This window comes from Heliangelus exortis, chromosome 15, assembly GCF_036169615.1.
Source record: "Heliangelus exortis chromosome 15, bHelExo1.hap1, whole genome shotgun sequence".
NCBI lineage: Eukaryota > Metazoa > Chordata > Aves > Apodiformes > Trochilidae > Heliangelus > Heliangelus exortis.
This window is the reverse complement of record NC_092436.1, coordinates 13,001,065-13,019,166: the sequence shown is the minus strand read 5'-3', so window position 1 is coordinate 13,019,166 and position 18,102 is coordinate 13,001,065. Positions and strand designations below refer to the sequence as shown.

At 38.1% G+C, this 18,102-nt stretch overlaps 2 protein-coding genes across 5 annotated transcripts; one reads left to right on the top strand and one right to left on the bottom strand.

Moving 5' to 3' along the window:
• Nucleotides 1–269: 269 nt before the first annotated feature.
• Nucleotides 270–3,922, bottom strand: NUDCD2 (NudC domain containing 2). Its single transcript, XM_071758349.1, has 4 exons — nucleotides 3,635–3,922; nucleotides 2,880–2,928; nucleotides 1,575–1,726; nucleotides 270–677 (listed from the first exon to the last, which is right to left on the bottom strand). The coding sequence occupies exons 1-4, from the start codon at nucleotides 3,821–3,823 to the stop codon at nucleotides 594–596; spliced, it is 474 nt and encodes a 157-aa protein (XP_071614450.1). The 5' UTR covers nucleotides 3,824–3,922; the 3' UTR covers nucleotides 270–593.
• An 82-nt stretch (nucleotides 3,923–4,004) lies between these two features.
• Nucleotides 4,005–17,112, top strand: HMMR (hyaluronan mediated motility receptor). 4 transcript variants are annotated; one of them, XM_071759257.1, is made up of 18 exons: nucleotides 4,005–4,091; nucleotides 5,133–5,231; nucleotides 5,761–5,837; nucleotides 6,643–6,723; nucleotides 7,380–7,568; nucleotides 7,877–7,963; nucleotides 8,438–8,538; nucleotides 9,693–9,767; nucleotides 10,452–10,627; nucleotides 11,415–11,563; nucleotides 11,870–12,084; nucleotides 12,667–12,804; nucleotides 13,637–13,795; nucleotides 14,041–14,193; nucleotides 14,291–14,390; nucleotides 14,639–14,815; nucleotides 15,324–15,486; nucleotides 16,202–17,112. In XM_071759257.1, exons 1-18 carry the CDS (start codon nucleotides 4,046–4,048, stop codon nucleotides 16,219–16,221), a joined length of 2,205 nt encoding a protein of 734 aa, XP_071615358.1. In that variant the 5' UTR covers nucleotides 4,005–4,045; the 3' UTR covers nucleotides 16,222–17,112. The 4 variants fall into 4 exon arrangements, with proteins under 4 accessions (XP_071615358.1, XP_071615359.1, XP_071615357.1 ...); XM_071759258.1 differs by having other exon boundaries at nucleotides 10,449–10,627; nucleotides 12,688–12,804; XM_071759256.1 differs by having other exon boundaries at nucleotides 10,449–10,627.
• Nucleotides 17,113–18,102: the final 990 nt, after the last annotated feature.

The following is an 18,102-nucleotide window of genomic DNA, read 5'->3' as shown; positions in this document are numbered from 1 at the left end:
TTTTTTTTTTTAAGAGATTGATGATGCATGGGAAAGGCTAGAGAATCAACAGGAAAAACTTGAGATGCTTGATGGAAATTATTTTTAATTACTCTAAATCCTGTGAGATGTGGAAGTGTCAAGAAGACTGATTTAAGTATCTTAGGAAAAGTGTAACTGTAGCCATCCCAATACTTTCCTGTTGCAAGTTATAAGAAGATATTCAATATCTTGTTCATACAATCTATTCTTCAATAGTGAATAAGGTATTCTTGCATAAAGGCAACAGGTATATTCATAACTGAGTAGTTTACTGTGGTGTATCAAAAAAACCCCAAGGAACCCAAACCCAAAATTCTGCTTAAGTTGTTACTTTCCTGTAGTCACCTTTCTCTATACTTTTGTCTCTTAATATTACGAAGTTAAGACAGCTTACAAATCAGCTGGTTAACACTTGAGTCTTCATTCTACTGGAAGGAATCTTCCTTATTTTCACCAAAGTAATTACTTGACTACAGGCTGCTGAAGAGATCACTGAAGTCTTCACCAGTTATATTATTTCAGTCTTAAAGTATAATGTGTAAATTGCTCTCCAAGAACACAGATAAAAAAGTTTACTTTTCAAGACTAGAAAAGTCTGGTCCTCCTTTGCTGTAATTTCCAGAAATTTCTGCCCCACTGAAGTCAAATCCAGGGTTCTGATGGAGATAAAAGTTGAGTACATAGATTAATCTTAAAAATATTTAAAAAAAAAAACAAAACACAAAACCAACAAATAAATAAATAAAAAACCCCAAACTGTTTCTGCTAATGTTCTACCATTCTAACAAGTATTTATAACAATCAACTTGTCATGGCACTGAAATTCTTGGAAAACTCATTAACACATAAACCTTGGACTGTCAAGAGTTTGGTTGCCTGCTGTGGAAGTGAATTTGTAATGCTGTTCTCAATTTGGCAAGCAGTTGGATCTTCCAGTAAAGAAATATTAAGGAAAGTTAAAGACAACTTTCTGTTTTCCCTTTAAGTTACTCTAAAAATATAAGTACCTGCCATGCTGGATAACACATTTCATAAAAGTGATGTTCTTTCCTGCAGTAAGTAGTTTGCAGATGAAGCTGTTAAATTGCAATTTTACTGCAATTGCAGTAAGTTGCAATTCTACAGTTCTGCAGGCACACATGGAAATACCAGAACAATTTGAGCAATTTTACTAAAAGGTTAAGGAAAATATTTTCAAATGAACTATTCTACAACATCTGATCTTATAAGCAAATATATTCAATAACATTATGTTAGAAGTATATTCTAAATATGGCTCTCTGAGAATTCTAGATGAGAGACTGCGTGTAGGATAACTTAGATGAAAAGTGTCATGCAACAAACTCCCCCAAACGCAACTTTTCACAAAACCTACAGACAGATTAACCTCTTGAAAGTACGCTGAAAAAGCCTCATGAGCATTCTATACATCTGAAACTACAGTATCTGGTTCCATGGCACTGGACAGCAGAACAAGTTTGCTCAGCTTTCATGACCATAACATCTGTGTGCAAACACAAAATATAAGTTGTAGTAATATTCCTTTAACTTGCCTCTCTTTGGAATCGCTCCAGTGTAAGTTTTCTTTGCATCTGGTCCTGTACCCAAGGATCAGCAGCATATTCATTTTCTAACAGAGATGTCCAGCAATTTCCAGCATCTCGATTTGTCTTCATTAGAACAATTCTTATCAGCCTCCTGTCTTCTGTTGAAGGAAAAGACACATAAAATAATCATTGTATTCAGTAATTTAAGTACCTAATGATGATGCTAACAGGGTTGTTGATAAATTAATAAATCTAACAAGAAACAGGTGGCTATACAGCCACCTCTCCCCTTTCTGGCCTCTAAAATGCCAACACAGCTTTAAGGAACTAGAACTTGGTTCACAAGTACTTCTGTTGCAAACATAAACTGACCTTTTAGAGTGGTTCACAACAGAGAAAATATTTAATCTCTTAATATATACAACTGGGCTAAAGTAATAAAGGAGGATTTGGGGGTAGGTTATATAGAGAGTAATTTCTGATAAAGGGCAGAACTAAGTTTTATCAACATATGGAGGAATAATCAAGGATTCACACACAGACAGTATACCTATAGACAGTATATTTGAGGTACATTTCAAAGTTAACATGTAGGATGTTTAGTTCTGCTCAGTTGATAAGTACATCATTATAAAGTATTTTGAATATTCACATGCTTGGACAAAAGTGGGCATCACTTCATGTTGTTAAAACTTTTAGTTTTCATGTCCTGTAGGAGTAATCAAAATTTAGAATAAGTAATTATATAGAAAACAAAATCCATCCTAGGAAAACACTGAGAGGCACAGTTCACAAACATGACTGCTAAACCCAAAAATATTCTGAACACTTTACAATATTTATGATGTAATGATCAGAGAATCTTTTTTTTGCTCATTATCTGTAGGCACTACAGTGTGATTTTTAGAGAGCTTGTTATTCTCTTGCACTGTAAGCTTTTTCACTCATCCCAAAAATAGAAGAGGGGAAAACCAAGAAAAGTAACAATTATGGAGAGGCACAGATCACATTACTGTACTGTAATTGTCTAGCTTTATTGAGGGTTTGCAAAAACTTCTCCCTATATGGAAGCATTTGTATATAATCCATTGACTGTTACCTTCCAAGATGAGGTATTTTTCAATTAATCTTAATCTCTTGGGCTTTTGAACTACTTCAGTTCCTTAGTCTGGTAATAATGATTGCCTTTTCCACAAAGCTATGTACAGTGAAGAAGGTAATATTTCCCATTAAAAAAAGGTAAACTCTTCTGCAGCATATTTTGAGACCTTCTGTTGCCCTCATAATGTTATTCCAGATGTAGATTATTACCTAATGTCCACGTTCCTTCATCAGTTACTGTAGAGTCAAAAAGTTTACCCTGCAAAAGACATGTACAATATTACAAAACAGGAAAACTTGTTCCCTACCCAGTAAATACTAAATTATGAATTTTTACACCCATCTCACCTTGTCTTCTACTGATAAGCAATAGGGTGATCTGGCCCTATATGTATAGACTTGCATACAGTCAAATAATTATATTTTGTTACACCATTTCTTTAAATATTTGCTTTGACTGAAGCATTCGGTAGAGTAAAACTATTTGTCACGGTTTGAGTATCCCAGCTGACTGGAAGGGCTCGTGTTTCTCCGGGTAATGCCACCTTCAAGCCTTGCCATGACAATGCTCCTGCTCCTGCCAAGGGTCGGGCACAGCTCTGGTGCACTGCACAGACGTTATGCTACCAGGAACCATTCGCTACCAATGTGAAACGAAACCTACTTTTAGACGGGTTTGGGTTTGCCTGTTTGCGGTTTTTTTGTTGGCGTTCAGTAGGGATGGAAACTGTGCTCTGGAACACGGCAAAATCCCTACGGAAGAAAGCAAATCCGCGGGAGCGCGCTGCCCGCAGCTTTCTCATCGGCTTCAGAGAAGACCGTGCGGGTCCGCAGAACTGTTCCTAATAGATTTCCGCTTTAGTTTATCTAAATCTAGATATTTAAAGGAGGGGAGAGGGGACGCTCTAGACGGCATAGAGGTAATTCCATCCCACCCCCCCCGCCGCCCCCAGGCCCGCCGGTACCTGAAGCACCTCCCGGCCCGCCACGGAGAGCGCGATCTGCCGACTCTGCAGGTTACAGCGGACATCCTTCGCCCGGGTGCCCGGCGGTACCTGCACCTCGATGAACACCTCCTCCAGGGTCTGGTACCAGCGGCCCCAGGGCGTCCCGCAGGGCACCACCCCACTCCGCTCCTCGAACGGAGCCGACATAGGGGACACCGCCCCCGGCACCCTCTGCCGCCGGCCCCGCGCATGCGCAGCGCGGACACGGCTGCCCTTCCGTGGTGCCGCCAGCGCGGCGGCGCGCCTGCTCCGTGGCAGCACTCTGATTGGCTGAGCCGGCCCGGAACGGGAGGAGTGATTGGCTGTCCGGGGTGCGCCATCCCTTTGAATGCCGCAGCCGCGGCAGCGCCTTGGGCTCTGTCTGTAGCCATGGCCTTCTCCAGGGCTCCCCTACGGCGCTTCAACGAGGGCTCAGGTACGTGCCCCTCGGTCTGCTGTCCGCGGGAGGGGAGGGATCCCGAGCCTTTTGTCGTGGTGCCAGGGGGGAGGGGAGCTGGTGGGCCGTTACCTCGATGAGCTCCGGTCCTTCTGCCCGCGCTCCCCCTGTGAGGAGAGCCGCCGGTAACTGCGGGTACGGGCCTGCCTCGGAGGAAAGTAATCCCTGGTTGTAGGGAAGAAGCAGTGAGCATATATGTATTTGTGTTAAATAAAATGGTGGCAAACTCTAGTTTTCTAGCCTTCTGGTATGGAGATACAAAACCTCCAAGAGCAAGCACAGAGCTGGTCACAAGCGAAGTGCTGCTGTACGAGTTTCTCGCACTCAGCCTATAGCTGTAGATGAGCGCCTCTGCTACCTTCACCTGTTCTCATAATAAGTGAAGTTGCTCTCATTTGCATAGAATTGAAGCAAACAGATAAGTTCTTATTGGGCTTGAGACCACGTGAATGTAGTGATAATTGTATGAACAATTTGTAGCTGTCTTGTTTTTGTCTGCTGTTTCCCTTAAATTGTTGTTTTTGGGGTTTTTTAGGCAATATTTAAATAAGAATTTAAGTTCTTTGCAGAAAAAGTTTGTAATTCACTAGCATCTCCATAATAACTTCTAAACTGGAGAAAGATGCTGAAAAAAACTTGAGTCTGCTTTTTGTCTTTTAACAGTTTAGACTGACTGGCTCATTCACCAATTAGCATTAAGATCTTCTAACCATTTGGGTTCTTTCTTTATGGAAGTTATTGTACTGCTATCACTAGTAAGATGCCGTGTGATAGTATATATTTAAATCACAGTTTTTTATTTTACTGGCAGTTTAATAACTCAACCTTTTCCCTTGATACTTATGCTGCATACATTTTGTATAAATCTGGGTCGGAGGAGAAGAGCTGAGACTTTGGTTTTTGCTTTTTTGGGTTTTGTTTTCAAGTTGTTTTAACCTGCATTAGTTACCAGCTCATTGAAGTGAAATCCCTGTTATTTACATTAACAGTTCTTTGCTGTTCTGAAATTTTTGTTTCCAGTGTGTACTCCCCTGCGAGCATCTTCTGATGTTAAAGCTTCTGATGCACTGAAAAGTTCTCTGTCCTCTGAAACATGCCAGCGGGTTAGGAAACAAAAGAGTAAGTCCTAACAGTTGTAAAGAGCACAATGGTGTAGTATCTCTGAAGGCTACAACTGTTAGTGCTTACATGCTGTGACTCCCCTGTTTTTGCTTAGAAACTGTTCTCTGTTGCAGGGGCTTACCTTACAGCCCAATGGGATAGCAGCTGTAAGAGCACATGCACCCAAATCTTCCAAAAATTCCTTTATATGTGACTTCTGCTAATTAGAGGGACCTCTGTAGAGCAAATAAATTATTTAATTAATGTTAACCTTGTTTTTAGTGATATTTCCATGGAGGTTTCAGATCTCAAGCATGCCTCAGTTGAAAACAGTGAGCATGGATCTGGCTGGGGCAAGGAAGTGTGGCAGAATTCTCAAAAAAATTCTCAAAGTTTCTCAGATGACCGCCTGATGGCATCAAGAAAACAGCTGACATTAGATTTGTCTTTGCTATAAAAAGTCAATTAACCTTATCTAGTTTGATTAAACTTCTCTCATGTGTACACACCCTCTTCCTTCACTGTTCATTTATATTTCCTTCTGCAGGTGAGACAAATCTGAACAGTGAGAAGAGTGCACCTACTCCTGTAACTGGAAGGAGACTTGTGTCTCTTGGATCAACAGTAAGGCTCTTCTGTGGTGTCTGCTGCACTTCTAAATTCCAGCTAAAGCTTACTGTAACTTGTTAAATCATGTAGCTAGCTCCTTTATACAATTGCTATTAAGCTTCTTAAGGCAACTGCAAAACACATTACTATGCCAGTGTTCCTTACAAACTGAAATGGAAATATGAAATTGCAGCATCTTTAGGAATCAAATGGTGGCTACTTAGGACTATGGAGTTGGCTTGTTGTCTTTGGCATTACAGTGTTAGATGTTTCTTGCTCATTGTGATTGTGGCTGCTTCGTTTTAGGAAGGTGGAGGGCAGAGCAGTAACCTACTGGTAAGAGAAACAAGGAGGGAATGATACTGTATATGCAGGTTCTCAGTGTTATGTGTTGTGGATATGGATTTCAAGCTGTTCAGGTTAACAAGTTGAAAAATTATAATCCTGAGTTACTAATTTAGTTCACTAGACTGATGATGTAGGAAGGAATTCTTCAAACAAACCTGTGGTTAAGAGATGAAATTGTTTTTTATGGAATTCAGGGAGTAGTAATGTCTTATACTTTCTCAATATCCTTCTTGTCACAATGGTTATGAGCTATCCACTCAGAGTAACATCAATGAGAAAACACAGGATGAAACCCATTGTAACCTGAGGGTTGTTTAGCTGGTGTAGGGAAAGAGATGTTTGGTATTTATTTTTTGTGTGTATCTTACCTATGTTGTGTATACCAAGGTGTCCACTTCTATATTTTACTGTCTTAAGGTAGTATGCAGCTAGAGATCAATATAAATATTTCTAAACCGTCTGTTTTCAAAAGCCAGCTACTTGGACCCTGAAGCCTAGAAAAGATCTTATCCTCATGAAAGAGAAAAAGAAACAGAAAGCACTGGAGAAGGAGGTATGAATACGTTATGTGAATGCAATCCTGTAATAAATTTCCCCCTTAACATAATAAAAAACAGAAGCTGATAAAACTAGCCTCTTGTATACATAGCGAACAAGTAGTTTGCAAAGGGGTCTGTGTAGAGCTGAGCTTATCAAATGTTATGGGATGTAGAAAACATGGGGTTTGCTAATGGAGTTACATTAAATCCTGATGTTTGTAGACAGCTAAGCAACCATTTTGCTTGCCTTTGTTCAATTTAACTTTTTGATTAAATTTTGCATAATTTAAAAGTTCGTAGTAGTTTTAAAGGTTTTGGGCTAATATTTTAAAATTTAAGTTATGAAGCCTTTTTAAAATTTAAAAAGGCAACTAGCTTTTCCTTATTAGTACATTTTCTTTCTGTTCCACAGCCAAACAGGACAGTTTCTGTTCTATTGTAACTTTATCATGCATTGGCTCAATAGCATACGTCAGAACTGCAAAACTGGTGTTTAGTAACAGAGTTGTAGTGATTCTTTTATCTCCTTTTCTGAGTGACAGAATTGAAGGTATGTATTCTGAATGAAAATTATTACAGTTCGGACACTTAGCTTCTCCAAGAAAACCAGACATAAACTAATGATGTTATTTAAGAAGAATAATAAGAAAGAAAATACCTCTGTTCTTAGATTCGTGTATTAGTGAGAGAGCGTGGAGAGCAGGATAAAAAACTTCAGGCTTTGGATGAGGATTTTGTTAAGACTGAAGCAAAGCTGAGTGCTGCAGTTCAGGAGAAAACATCTCTTTTGGCAAATGTTGCATGCCTAAAGAAACAGCTTCTGGAACTAACAAGAACCAACGAACTGCTGAAGTCAAAGGTATTCAGACAAACACATCCTTGCTTTTCCTTTGCTTTTATTAAGCTCCCTGGGTGAGAGAACACTTTGAGTTTCTGATCAGAATCTGTTTTCACATCCCCTGTGCCCTTTCACTGGCACAGGATAAAGCACACCTGATTTGGGATCTTGTGTGCTTCTGTCTGAAAACTGAACAGGACCTGCTAACATCCCTCTCAAGGGTGGGTAGAGACCTGTGATGTGGGTGGGAGGGTGACACTGCTAAAAGACTGAGGAGAAATTGTTATAAAGGAGTCATGCTTAGTTGTTTTGTATTAATCTCTAATAAGCTGTCTGAAGATGGTGTACAGAAGAAAATGAGCAGCCTATGCATGGAGTTAATGAAGCTGAGAAACAAGAGGGATGCTAAGGAAAAGGTATGACCATTTGCACTACACGTGATAGTAATTATGAGGTGTTTAGAAACAGACAATGAAAGGTTTACAATGGAACTGCAGATTGTTGCTGTCTTTAACTTAATAGTTTCCTCTACTTTCTGTATACTGAAAATAGAGAAAGATGAAACAACAAATGTTCTTGGTTTTTCTATTAATGACTAAGTCTGAATTCAAGTAATGAAGCCTAGAAATACCTCTTGCAATGTCAGTCTTGGTCAGACTATTAATTTCTCTGAAAGCCAGTGGTCCTAAGTACAGTTTGAAGCTCTTACGCATGTTTATATTTCTTGGGTGGTTGCTATTTCAACAGATAGCTAATATTTTCATGGAGGGATACTTTGAATCACATTTAGCATATTAGCAAGTGCAATCATTAAATTATTATTAACTTGTCTCTTAAATAATTTTAACTAAATCTCATTTTGGTGATAATACTTGTCTTTTTTTTTTAAGACTGCTCTTGCAAAACAGGAAAACATGGAAATGAAGCTGCAGGAAGTGCAAAGGAATCTAGAGCAGTCAAAAGGAAAAGTGGCACAATTAGAAGAAAAACTGTAAGTAATAAGGAAAGGAATTGACTTAGATGACATTTTATCATGTAGCTGTACTTACATGCTTATGTCTAACTTATGCAGGTAGTTTAAGGAAAACACAGGCTGTCTCCATGGTAAAAAAGAATGGAAACTAGTCATATTGTGACATGGAATACATCTGATGGAACAAAGCTTTAGGAACTGCTGTATTCTTGTAAAATGAAAATACAAAATATTGTTCCTCTAGTGTGTCTAACTTTTTTCCAAAAGGCAAACCATATAACTTAAGCCCTTTGTTTTCCACTGTGGTATTGGTGAAATTTCCTTGGTTGTGGGGTGAAGATGGAACACAAAAACAATTGTTGTACATCATGTAGATATTCATATAGATTGGATGCTTTGGTGTCTGCTCCTTTAGGTGATTAAGTTAGTAGTGAGAATGATAGTATTACATCAGGAGCTGAGGTCCTAGTTGAAGTGCCAGGCACTTCACACAGACTTGATAAGTACCTGTGTTCTCCAGCCATGTGTATCAAATGGCAGTTGTGGTGCCTTTGAAGCTGTTTCACACCAGACACATTCCCTGAAGAACAGCAGCTGGGAAGTGTCTTGGCTGAGGCAGCAAAATGTAGGGAGTTCCAAATGAGCACTCTCTCTTCTGCCCAAAAGATGTAACATGCTGCACAGGAGCAGTGCACTAAATGGGTAGGTTATTTCTGAGGATGGTGAGTTAATTTAAGGTATATTTTACATCAATTTTGCTTGTTTGGCACTGTAGCATCCTTCTTAGGAGTATGCTTTTACTTGGCATTCAAGAGCTCAACTATGAGTAAAATTTTATACTTGAAGGTAAAATATACAAAGCTAATAATGCAGGTACCACAGGGAATGGTGCTTTGTCTACCTAATGCACCTGGTCTAGCATACTTTCTTGTGACAGAATAGGGCCCAGATTTTCACTGCCAATTGAGAAGACTATGTAGAACAAGTATCAAAAAAGGGTAGTATCACCTCTTGGAGCCAACACCAGTTTGTCAGAGAAACTAGACTATGAGAAATATGTTTGATTACTAAGTAATGCTGTTTTATTTATACTTTCTTATCAGTAAACCAGTACCTTGTATGTAGCTCTGAATTGTTTAAATATGACGGTAATTAAAAATTCCTGGTTTTAGGTCTGCTACTGAGAGAGAGAAAGTTGAAGATAAGTCTGACACTGAAAAACTTCTGGAATATATCACAGAGCTCAGGTAACAACTAAGCAATAGTATGGAAGTGTTTTATACCAGGGTCCTGAAATCGTGTTCTAAACCCAAGTGATTCATACTAAGCTAAATCCAATTCAAATTCAAAGCTAAATCCATTTCCTCTGAGGTACTGAGGGCAATGTCTTGTAGACCTCGTTTGTAAAATAGTGTGCAGTAGGCAAAAACCAACGCTCTTGGCTTCCCATGGACTTTGCAATACTCTGATTTGTATTTGAGTTTTGATGAATTAATTACATATGAACAGCAGTCTGATTATAGAATTACTAATCCAGTGCTTTGTAACTGATTGCAACTAACTAGTCTTCACAGTTCTGTATCCCTAGCTCAGAAAATGGTGAAAGTATCAAATTTCATTTGTTAATATGTATGCTTTTTTATCAAAACTCAAATCTGTAAAAATTTGTAGCAGTTATCTGTAAAGCAATCATAATGACTAATTCTGTTTTAATCAAACCTTTATTTTTTCTTGTGATTCTAAGTTTCTTATACAACAAAACATCAGTGCTGAAATACACCACTTGTATTTTTAATTGGACTGTCTTAATGTGTAAAAACTTGTCTAAGGGAGTAGGCAAAGGCAGTTTTCCTACTGGAAACCCTGTCTTAAACATTCTTTGTGCTGAAGTGTAAGCTTTTTAAAAAAACTTGAATTTTCTCTTACAGCAGTGTGGCAGATACAGTTGAGAAATACAAACTAGATATTGCCCAGATGGAGGAGACAGTGATAAAGAGAGACCAAAATATCAAGATCCTGATGGATACCCTCAGAATAAAAGAGGAAGAATCATCTAAACTGATAAAAGAACTTGATGAAAGGTGTCAATTGCTTGAACAAGAAAAAGGTAATTGTTAATGCCCAAATGTGGCATCACTGGCATGTCTTAAAGTATCTCAGGTTTGTTCTAAAATGTCCATTTAGATGAGTTTGTTCCAAGTTAAGTCAAGTCTGAGCTCCAGCTGAAAAAACTAGACATATTTCTAACAGTATGGAAAATACCTTGCATCTGGCATCTGTTTGGCCTAAATTTGCATTTCTGTGCAGGGTTATTAAGTAGATAGTATAGAAATGAAAATTTTTTTACTTGGTGTAGGCATGGTTTTAATCTAAAAGCTGAACACAAATAACATTCCTTAATCTGCACTGAGAAGCAGTATGATATTGTCTCAATCTGCTGTTAGCAGCCTGTGCACGAGTTCATTGAGATGCTGAGAATGTGTGTAGGAATCCTTATTCACCTCATTTCCACTTTGTCTAACAAAGCCAGCAGTCCTGCAGCCTGAAACTAAGTCATTTTTCTGTGTACCATTTGGCTTGTATGTGGTACTATAATGTAGAAAGAGGTTTAAAATCATTATAGTTCCTTTTCTTCAACCAGTGATACTGCTGTCCTAATGAAGGCTAATTCCTTCATCCAAAGATTCTTACTTTAGGTTTTTTTCAGCTGGCATACTTTCAGCCAGTTTTGAGGAATTTCCAGATAGGTTAAAAATGGGGGGGAGGGGGTTGTTTGTTTTTGTTTTACCTTGCTTCGCTAACTGGAAAGCTAGGATGGAAATACTATGAAAAACAGATAATGTAGTTCTCTGAAGATAGAGAAGGGAATTTGTGTTGATAATTCCTCCATGCAGAGAAAGAGTTGTCTGAGAGCAGAGGAAAATTCCTGAGTATGATGGCTGAAATAGAAGACCTGAAAAAAAAATTGGGCTTAGAAGAACAGGAACACCAAACACTACTTCAAAAACATCATGATGTGATCTGTCAGCTGCAGCAAGAGAAGGTAAATACAGACTATAAAATAGTATAAAAATAGACTCTAATCCAAATGACTGGCACTAAAGGTTTTGATTTTGGTTATGCATGTCATGACTGTGATAATAATGGTCTCGTCTGGGGAGTCTTCAAGTGGGTACTGGCTAACATACTGCATGATCACAGAGCTCTAAGAATCGTAGCTGGTGTGATGGGTCTTCTGGTTCCTCCTGTAGATTTGATTTTATGCTTGTGCTTTTAAGTTTGAACACTTCAAAGTAGTCTTTTTTTCTAGAAAAGCACTAGTTTAAGTCTGTGATTCTCTGGCATGCAGGAGTTGTCTTCATCCATGCACCAGAAGTTACTAGATTTTCAAGATGAGGTAACACGTGAAAGATATCTTCTTGAAGAAGAACTGAATGTCACAATGAATGAGCTGAATAAATTACAGGCTAAAGAGAAGAAAGCTGAAAAGTTGGTTAAGCATTTGGAACAAGAAATCAAATCTCAAGCTTTTGAACTTTCACAGATGGAAGTGAAGTTGAAAGGGTTTGTGAAAAACTTTGATGCTAAAGCTCTGAAAGGAAAAATGTTAAATCAGTTGCATAAGCGGCTTCTTCTGAGCCTAATTCAGGTTTTGACTTGAACAGATCTAAATTTGTTTCTGGGTGGCTGTTGATTGTTGATAGCGGTTAGATAACTCATCCAGCAGAGTGACTTGAATAATTTTTATGTTGTCTTAATTTAAAGCTGTATAATCCAAGTGCTAAAACTTGCTTGAAATGCTGGTACTTGCAGTACTATGATGTTGCTGAGAAGGGTAATACATGTGTTGTATGTTTTTCATGGAGAGAGCAATGACTAGGGAAGATTTTCAAGCAAGTTGTTTCTTCCTTTAATGGACTGGAAGTTTACTATTAGGTATCCAACCTATTCTACAGCTATCTTAGAGAATAAGGGGAGGGAGCAATACCTAGTTAAATATGATATAAAGATTGTGCTTCCATATTTGAGAAGTTGTGGCAGAGAAGTTAGTTGTTTGTCACAATTAATTTGTTGCTCCCACTGCAAGCCTTCTGTAACTGATAAAAGCACTTGCTAATGCCTTCAGACATCTTATCTCCAGAGTAGAATGCTCTATTTTTATTTCAGGAAGAATGTGGAGTTGGAGCAAATGAAGGAAACACACAGCAATGCTGTTTTGCAAATCCAAGAGGAGCATAGCAATACCTTGGGTAAACTTGGCAAGACTGTTGCAGAGTTCAAAAGGTATTTAAGTTTCATTAAATTCTAGGATAAGGATTATGATGAAATATGGTGGATGATCCTGTGCCTTGGTACTTAACACTGTGTATGAGTATTGGCACAGTGAGATGAGGATTATGGAGTATTTGATAGCAGTAAGAAATAGGTTTATTCCTTTCAAGTACTAGTCAAGGCTAAGGACATGCTCAGTATCTAGTTCAGGAAACTGAATGTTTCTTCTTCCAGAGTGTAACCAATTAGAATACTAAAGTGCTCTTCAATCTCAGTAAGTTTTATCTAGTAATGGTGTTGTCTTTGCACTAAAATCTGTTGCAAGAAGACTTCTTGTTTAGGGTCAAAATTAGCACCAAACTGAGAATTTTCCTGCAGTTCTTGCGTATCTCAAAATATTCATTTGTTAAAATATTTAAAAACTGATACTGTTATTGCTAAGTGTGGAAGGCACCCTTGAAGGATCTAGTGGGATATTTGTTAATGCAAGCTACAGATAGATTTTTTTTTTTTTTTAATTGGCTTTAGATATAGAGGTCTCTTGTGTTTAAAATCTACCAAAATGTAAAAGTATCTGTATTGCAGAATTTCACAGAATCAGAGTTGGAAGGGACCTCTAGGGATCATATAGTCCAACCAATATGTTGTAGTCCTCCTGCTTATGGTTTTATGCAAATGTGATTTGACTTCATTAGCTCATGATTTCTGTGATGGAACACAGCCATATCAAAATAATAAAAATTCTTCTACTTTTCAATGTTATATTGGTCTTATAAACCCTGAATATGTCAATGTGGGCTTTATCACATGTAACAAATTTTTCCTTATTTGCATTTAATACCAGCTACAAGAAGGCAACAGCTGAAGAAATATGCAATCTTAAATTAGAGAACACCACTCTGCAAGAAGAAGTTGCCAACCTAAAAAAAACAGGGGAAGAAAATCTACAGCTGCTTCAGGAAGCAGAATACACTAAAAATAAAGCAAAAGAAGAATGTGCAAGGTACTAGACAAACTTCTGCTTAAGCCAAAAAACACCAACTAAAGCTGCCTTCTTAACTAGAACTTAATGTGGTGCTCTACCAAATAGAATGAATATGTAATCTTTAAGTTTCTTTGTTTGCACAAACTTTTATTTCAGTTCTTCTACTAACAGCTTTCCAATTGTGGTTACTTCTGGTTTAGAGAAGTGTAAAAAAAAAAAAAAAAAAAAAATATGTAAGGGCTCATGGATGGTATTTTCTTCAGGATGCTTTTAGAAGTCCAGACAAAGCTTGCATTAAAAGAAGCAGAAACTGAGAGAACAAAAGAGTCATGCCTTGCAGAAATGACTAAACTTCAGGAAAAACTGGAAGAGCAAACTGAAGATCTGAAAAGAAAGCTAGAAGTGGAAAGATCAAGGTGACTTTTCTCAAAATTCAGCCTGCATATTTGTAGCACAAAGTTTTAGTGTGAAGGCATTGAGAGCTAACAATGAACATGTTACTCCGCCTCTTAGGAAAACCATAAATGAAGATGTGACCTCTGACTTGAAAGAAGAGATAAAGACCTGGCGTAATCTGTATGAAGACTTGCATAACAAAACCAAGCCTTTTCAGGTGTGTCAAGTAGATGTTGATTACTATCTGTTGACATAAGACTTGTGCAGTTTACTCATGTTCTGCTCTTGAGTGCTGAACATGGTATTTGCCAGTTTAAGTTGGTTATCCTGCAACGGTTTCCTAGGCTGTTAATCTCTTGAGCCAGCTATTCCCCTTCCCAAACCAGACTTTCTTTTGGGGATTGCAGTTCAGTAAAAACCTGTATATAATTTCAAGGGTTCTAAAAGTTTCTGTATGTATTTCAGCAACAACTAGATGCATTTGAAGCAGAAAAGAATGCACTCTTAAACGAGCATGGTGCAGCACAAGAAGAACTGAATAAACTGAGTGATGCATATGCTAAACTACTTGGCCACCAGAATCAGAAGCAAAAAATCAAGCATGTTATGAAGTTGAAGGAAGAGAACACACACCTGAAGCAGGTTTGTGAAATGAAAAAGTAGAAATCTCAAAGTTGCAAATTCACTTGGCTTGTCTCCAAATATTTATAGACTAATCCTGCAAGTGACTTGCTTTCTTTGGTTCTTAAATTCCCTACAAGAGCTAATTAGCAGAAACCACCCACCTCCAGAAATAGTAAGAGAATCTGTTTCAGGTTTGACTGAATGTAGATGACCAGTGCAAGTAGGTACCTCTACTCTTAGCTTGGTTGCTTTTTTTAATCCAGTTTATAAGGTTCTAGACTTGGTATACCTTGGTATATCTGAAAGCAGCACCTGAAAAATTTTGGCTACCATCCTGTGTAGTGGTGTTACACTGCAACTGTACAGTGGGGCAGTTTCTCTGTATGTTTGGTTTGGGTTTTTTTAATGCCACCAATAATTATGTATGTTTGTGTTCAGCATTAGTCAGAAGGGCTGCCTCAGTAAATGATGAAGCAGGCTTTTCTCCTGTTCTTAATCTAATTTCCAAGCATTATGCTTTCTTTAGGATGTCTCAAAACTGCGTGCACTGTTAGCAAAAGAAAAGCAAAGCAACAGAGATCTCCAGGAGCAACTGAATGCAATCCAGGGCATTAGGCGTTTTGATCCTTCCAAAGCTTTCCAGCATGATAGCAAGGAAAATATTCCTCAAAAAACTCCTTTTAAAGAAGGTAAGATTAGATAGTGATATAACTGTGTCCTTCTACCTCTTATCCAGAGCAGGTATGACTGTCTTGCAGTCTGCTGCATTTGGAGAAGGAAAGAGAACAGCATCTCATGTGCTTAACAACCGATGTTAGAAAGATGCATGGATGGGGTACATACAGTGTACTGTTCACTTGTTGCACATTCCAATTTCATGTCAGGTCAGAAAACAGTTTGGGGAAGGAGTGGGTTACAGAGAATCAACCAGCTGGTTTGCATGTGCTTGTAAGATGTAAAATTTGTTTTGCTGTCTTACCAGCTACAAATTTCCTTCTGTTTATACAGTTTTCACATTACAGCTAACCCAGGTGATGGGCAGTGTCTTGGTGGCAGGGGTAGAAGTGGCTCAGGTAGAGGTTTGAGCCCTGCTTCTGTAGCTGCTACCTGGCAGGACCTTAAACTGCTGTAGCAATAAAGCTAAGATGCAAAAAGCCTGCAGGTGAATGTGGAATGGAGGTCAAGATGGCAAGAGCACAGGGGTACACAAAGGGAAGCATTGAAGAGAGTGGGGGGGAGGGTATGGATCTCGACCAGCCTTTCATTTTACAGTATATTTTAGGGTCTGAAATTCTGGCTTGCCTTTTATGGTAGTCTAGTACCTTCCTATCCCTGCAGACAATTATTTAATCTGGTAGAAGCAATAGTGAAAAGCCCAAATTTAGTAACATTTTTCCATTGCAGGTAACAAAAACAAAATTTAATCTCTTCTTGGTATTAGGAAAAATACTACACACCACCAATAAATTTATTTACTGGAGTAGACTTCAACGCACTGCTTGCTCAAGGTGAACTTGGATGCTGTATATAACACAGATTAGTAGGGGTACTAGATAATTGTCAAATTATATATTTGTAGAAAAAATAGGCTTAGTCATGCTCTTAAGTGAGAAGCCACTTGAGTATGTTTGAGTAATGGTAACATCGTTGCATTCTTGAACTCAAGTGTTCACTGTTTAACTTTTTCCTAAGCTGGGCAGTTCCCACAGAGCACTGTTAAGCTCAGAAAAGGTGAAAAGGAACCAGACAATAAGGATAAAAATAAAATTTTATTTTAAAAATATTTTTTTTACATCTATCTCATTTACAATTTTATGCTAAATTTGCTTTTTATGGTTGTTATAATACCAATGGTGAGTTCTGCAAAGACCCTTATTCCTCTGTGACCTATGCAATATAGACCCATGTAGAAAATGGGACTGTGCATTTAGCTTTATTATTAATGAAATGTGTATTCATGGCATGCTAAGTTAAATCCTGGGGCTAGAAAATGCAGCTGTTGATCTTCAGAAGAGGATTTTCAGTTCAAACTCCACTTAATTGCATTTACCTAGATGCTTGCATACTGTGGCCAAACTTAGTATCTTAAGAGAAATGTCTAGTCTGTGACTGCTATGCTCACTGAACTAAATTGTCTTGGTATCTCTGTAGGCAGCTGTTGTAATTGATTGATTCTATGTGAAGGGAAATAACTTATTTTAGCTGGGTGGGAGGATGCCCACTGTGCATGAATGTTGACAAGGTGGAAACAATCTGTTTTAACTGTAACTAAAATTAAGAACATTTTAATTCAATAAATATTTTAATTTAAAGAATTTGTCTATTTCCTTCCCAAAACAGCAAAAGAAAACCCCCAAATTGAGTTACATAGTGCAACTGACTTAACTTTTTGTTCTAGTCTCAAATCTTCCCAACAAAGCCCCATATCAGTCTTGCCTCAAAACCCTGTGTTCTGTAATCTTAACCTAAATAATTTTGGTATGATACACATGACCTGCAATTCCCCTTCCTCTTAATACAGAAGCAAACGCTGGAACTTGAGTGAAACATGGAACTCAATGTTATTTTGTTTACTGATATCCTGCATATGGATTTGGCAGAGAGACAGTACACAAAGCTTGGCATGTGGAGAGTTTCTCCATTTACAATGACATTACAACCTTTTAGAGTTGATAACACCTAGGAAGTGAGGTACGAAAAGTGTGTATTAAGGCCTAGGATAGAAATCGACAGCTCTTGTGTCTTAATGTTCTTTGTGTATCTGTTGAATTACTTGGCTTTCTGAAGACTGAGGATGAGGTGTAACTTGAGGTATTTGAATTAAGAAGTACTTCATGCTTGATTTAGCAGTTTGCTTACGGTGTTGAAAGACACATTTGGGTGGGGAAGCTGCTGAAAGATTTTACTCCTGTATTTCTCATTGTGGAGAAATAAGGGGTTTTCATGTCTGAAAGATGTAAATGGGGTAAAAGAAAATTGTGGGCAAAATTTATGTTAGACTTATTTGATGAAAACATTCTACTGACAGAAATTCTGATGCTACACAGCCTGTGTGACCAGTAGTTAGCAAATGTGAAATGAGCAATTAGACAAACCAAGCACCATCGAGTGAGCAGGAAGGAGGAAAGAACAATGGGGTGGTGGGGGAAATCTGTAAACAACTCCAAGACATTTTACAGTTATTCTGTATACCATTAAATTGGTATAATAGCTGTAGAGGTTTTTTTGTAAGGCATTTATCTTGTGTACGTGGTTGATGGAAGTTGCACTCTTTCTGTGTTCTACTGGTTTTTTTTAAAGGCAAA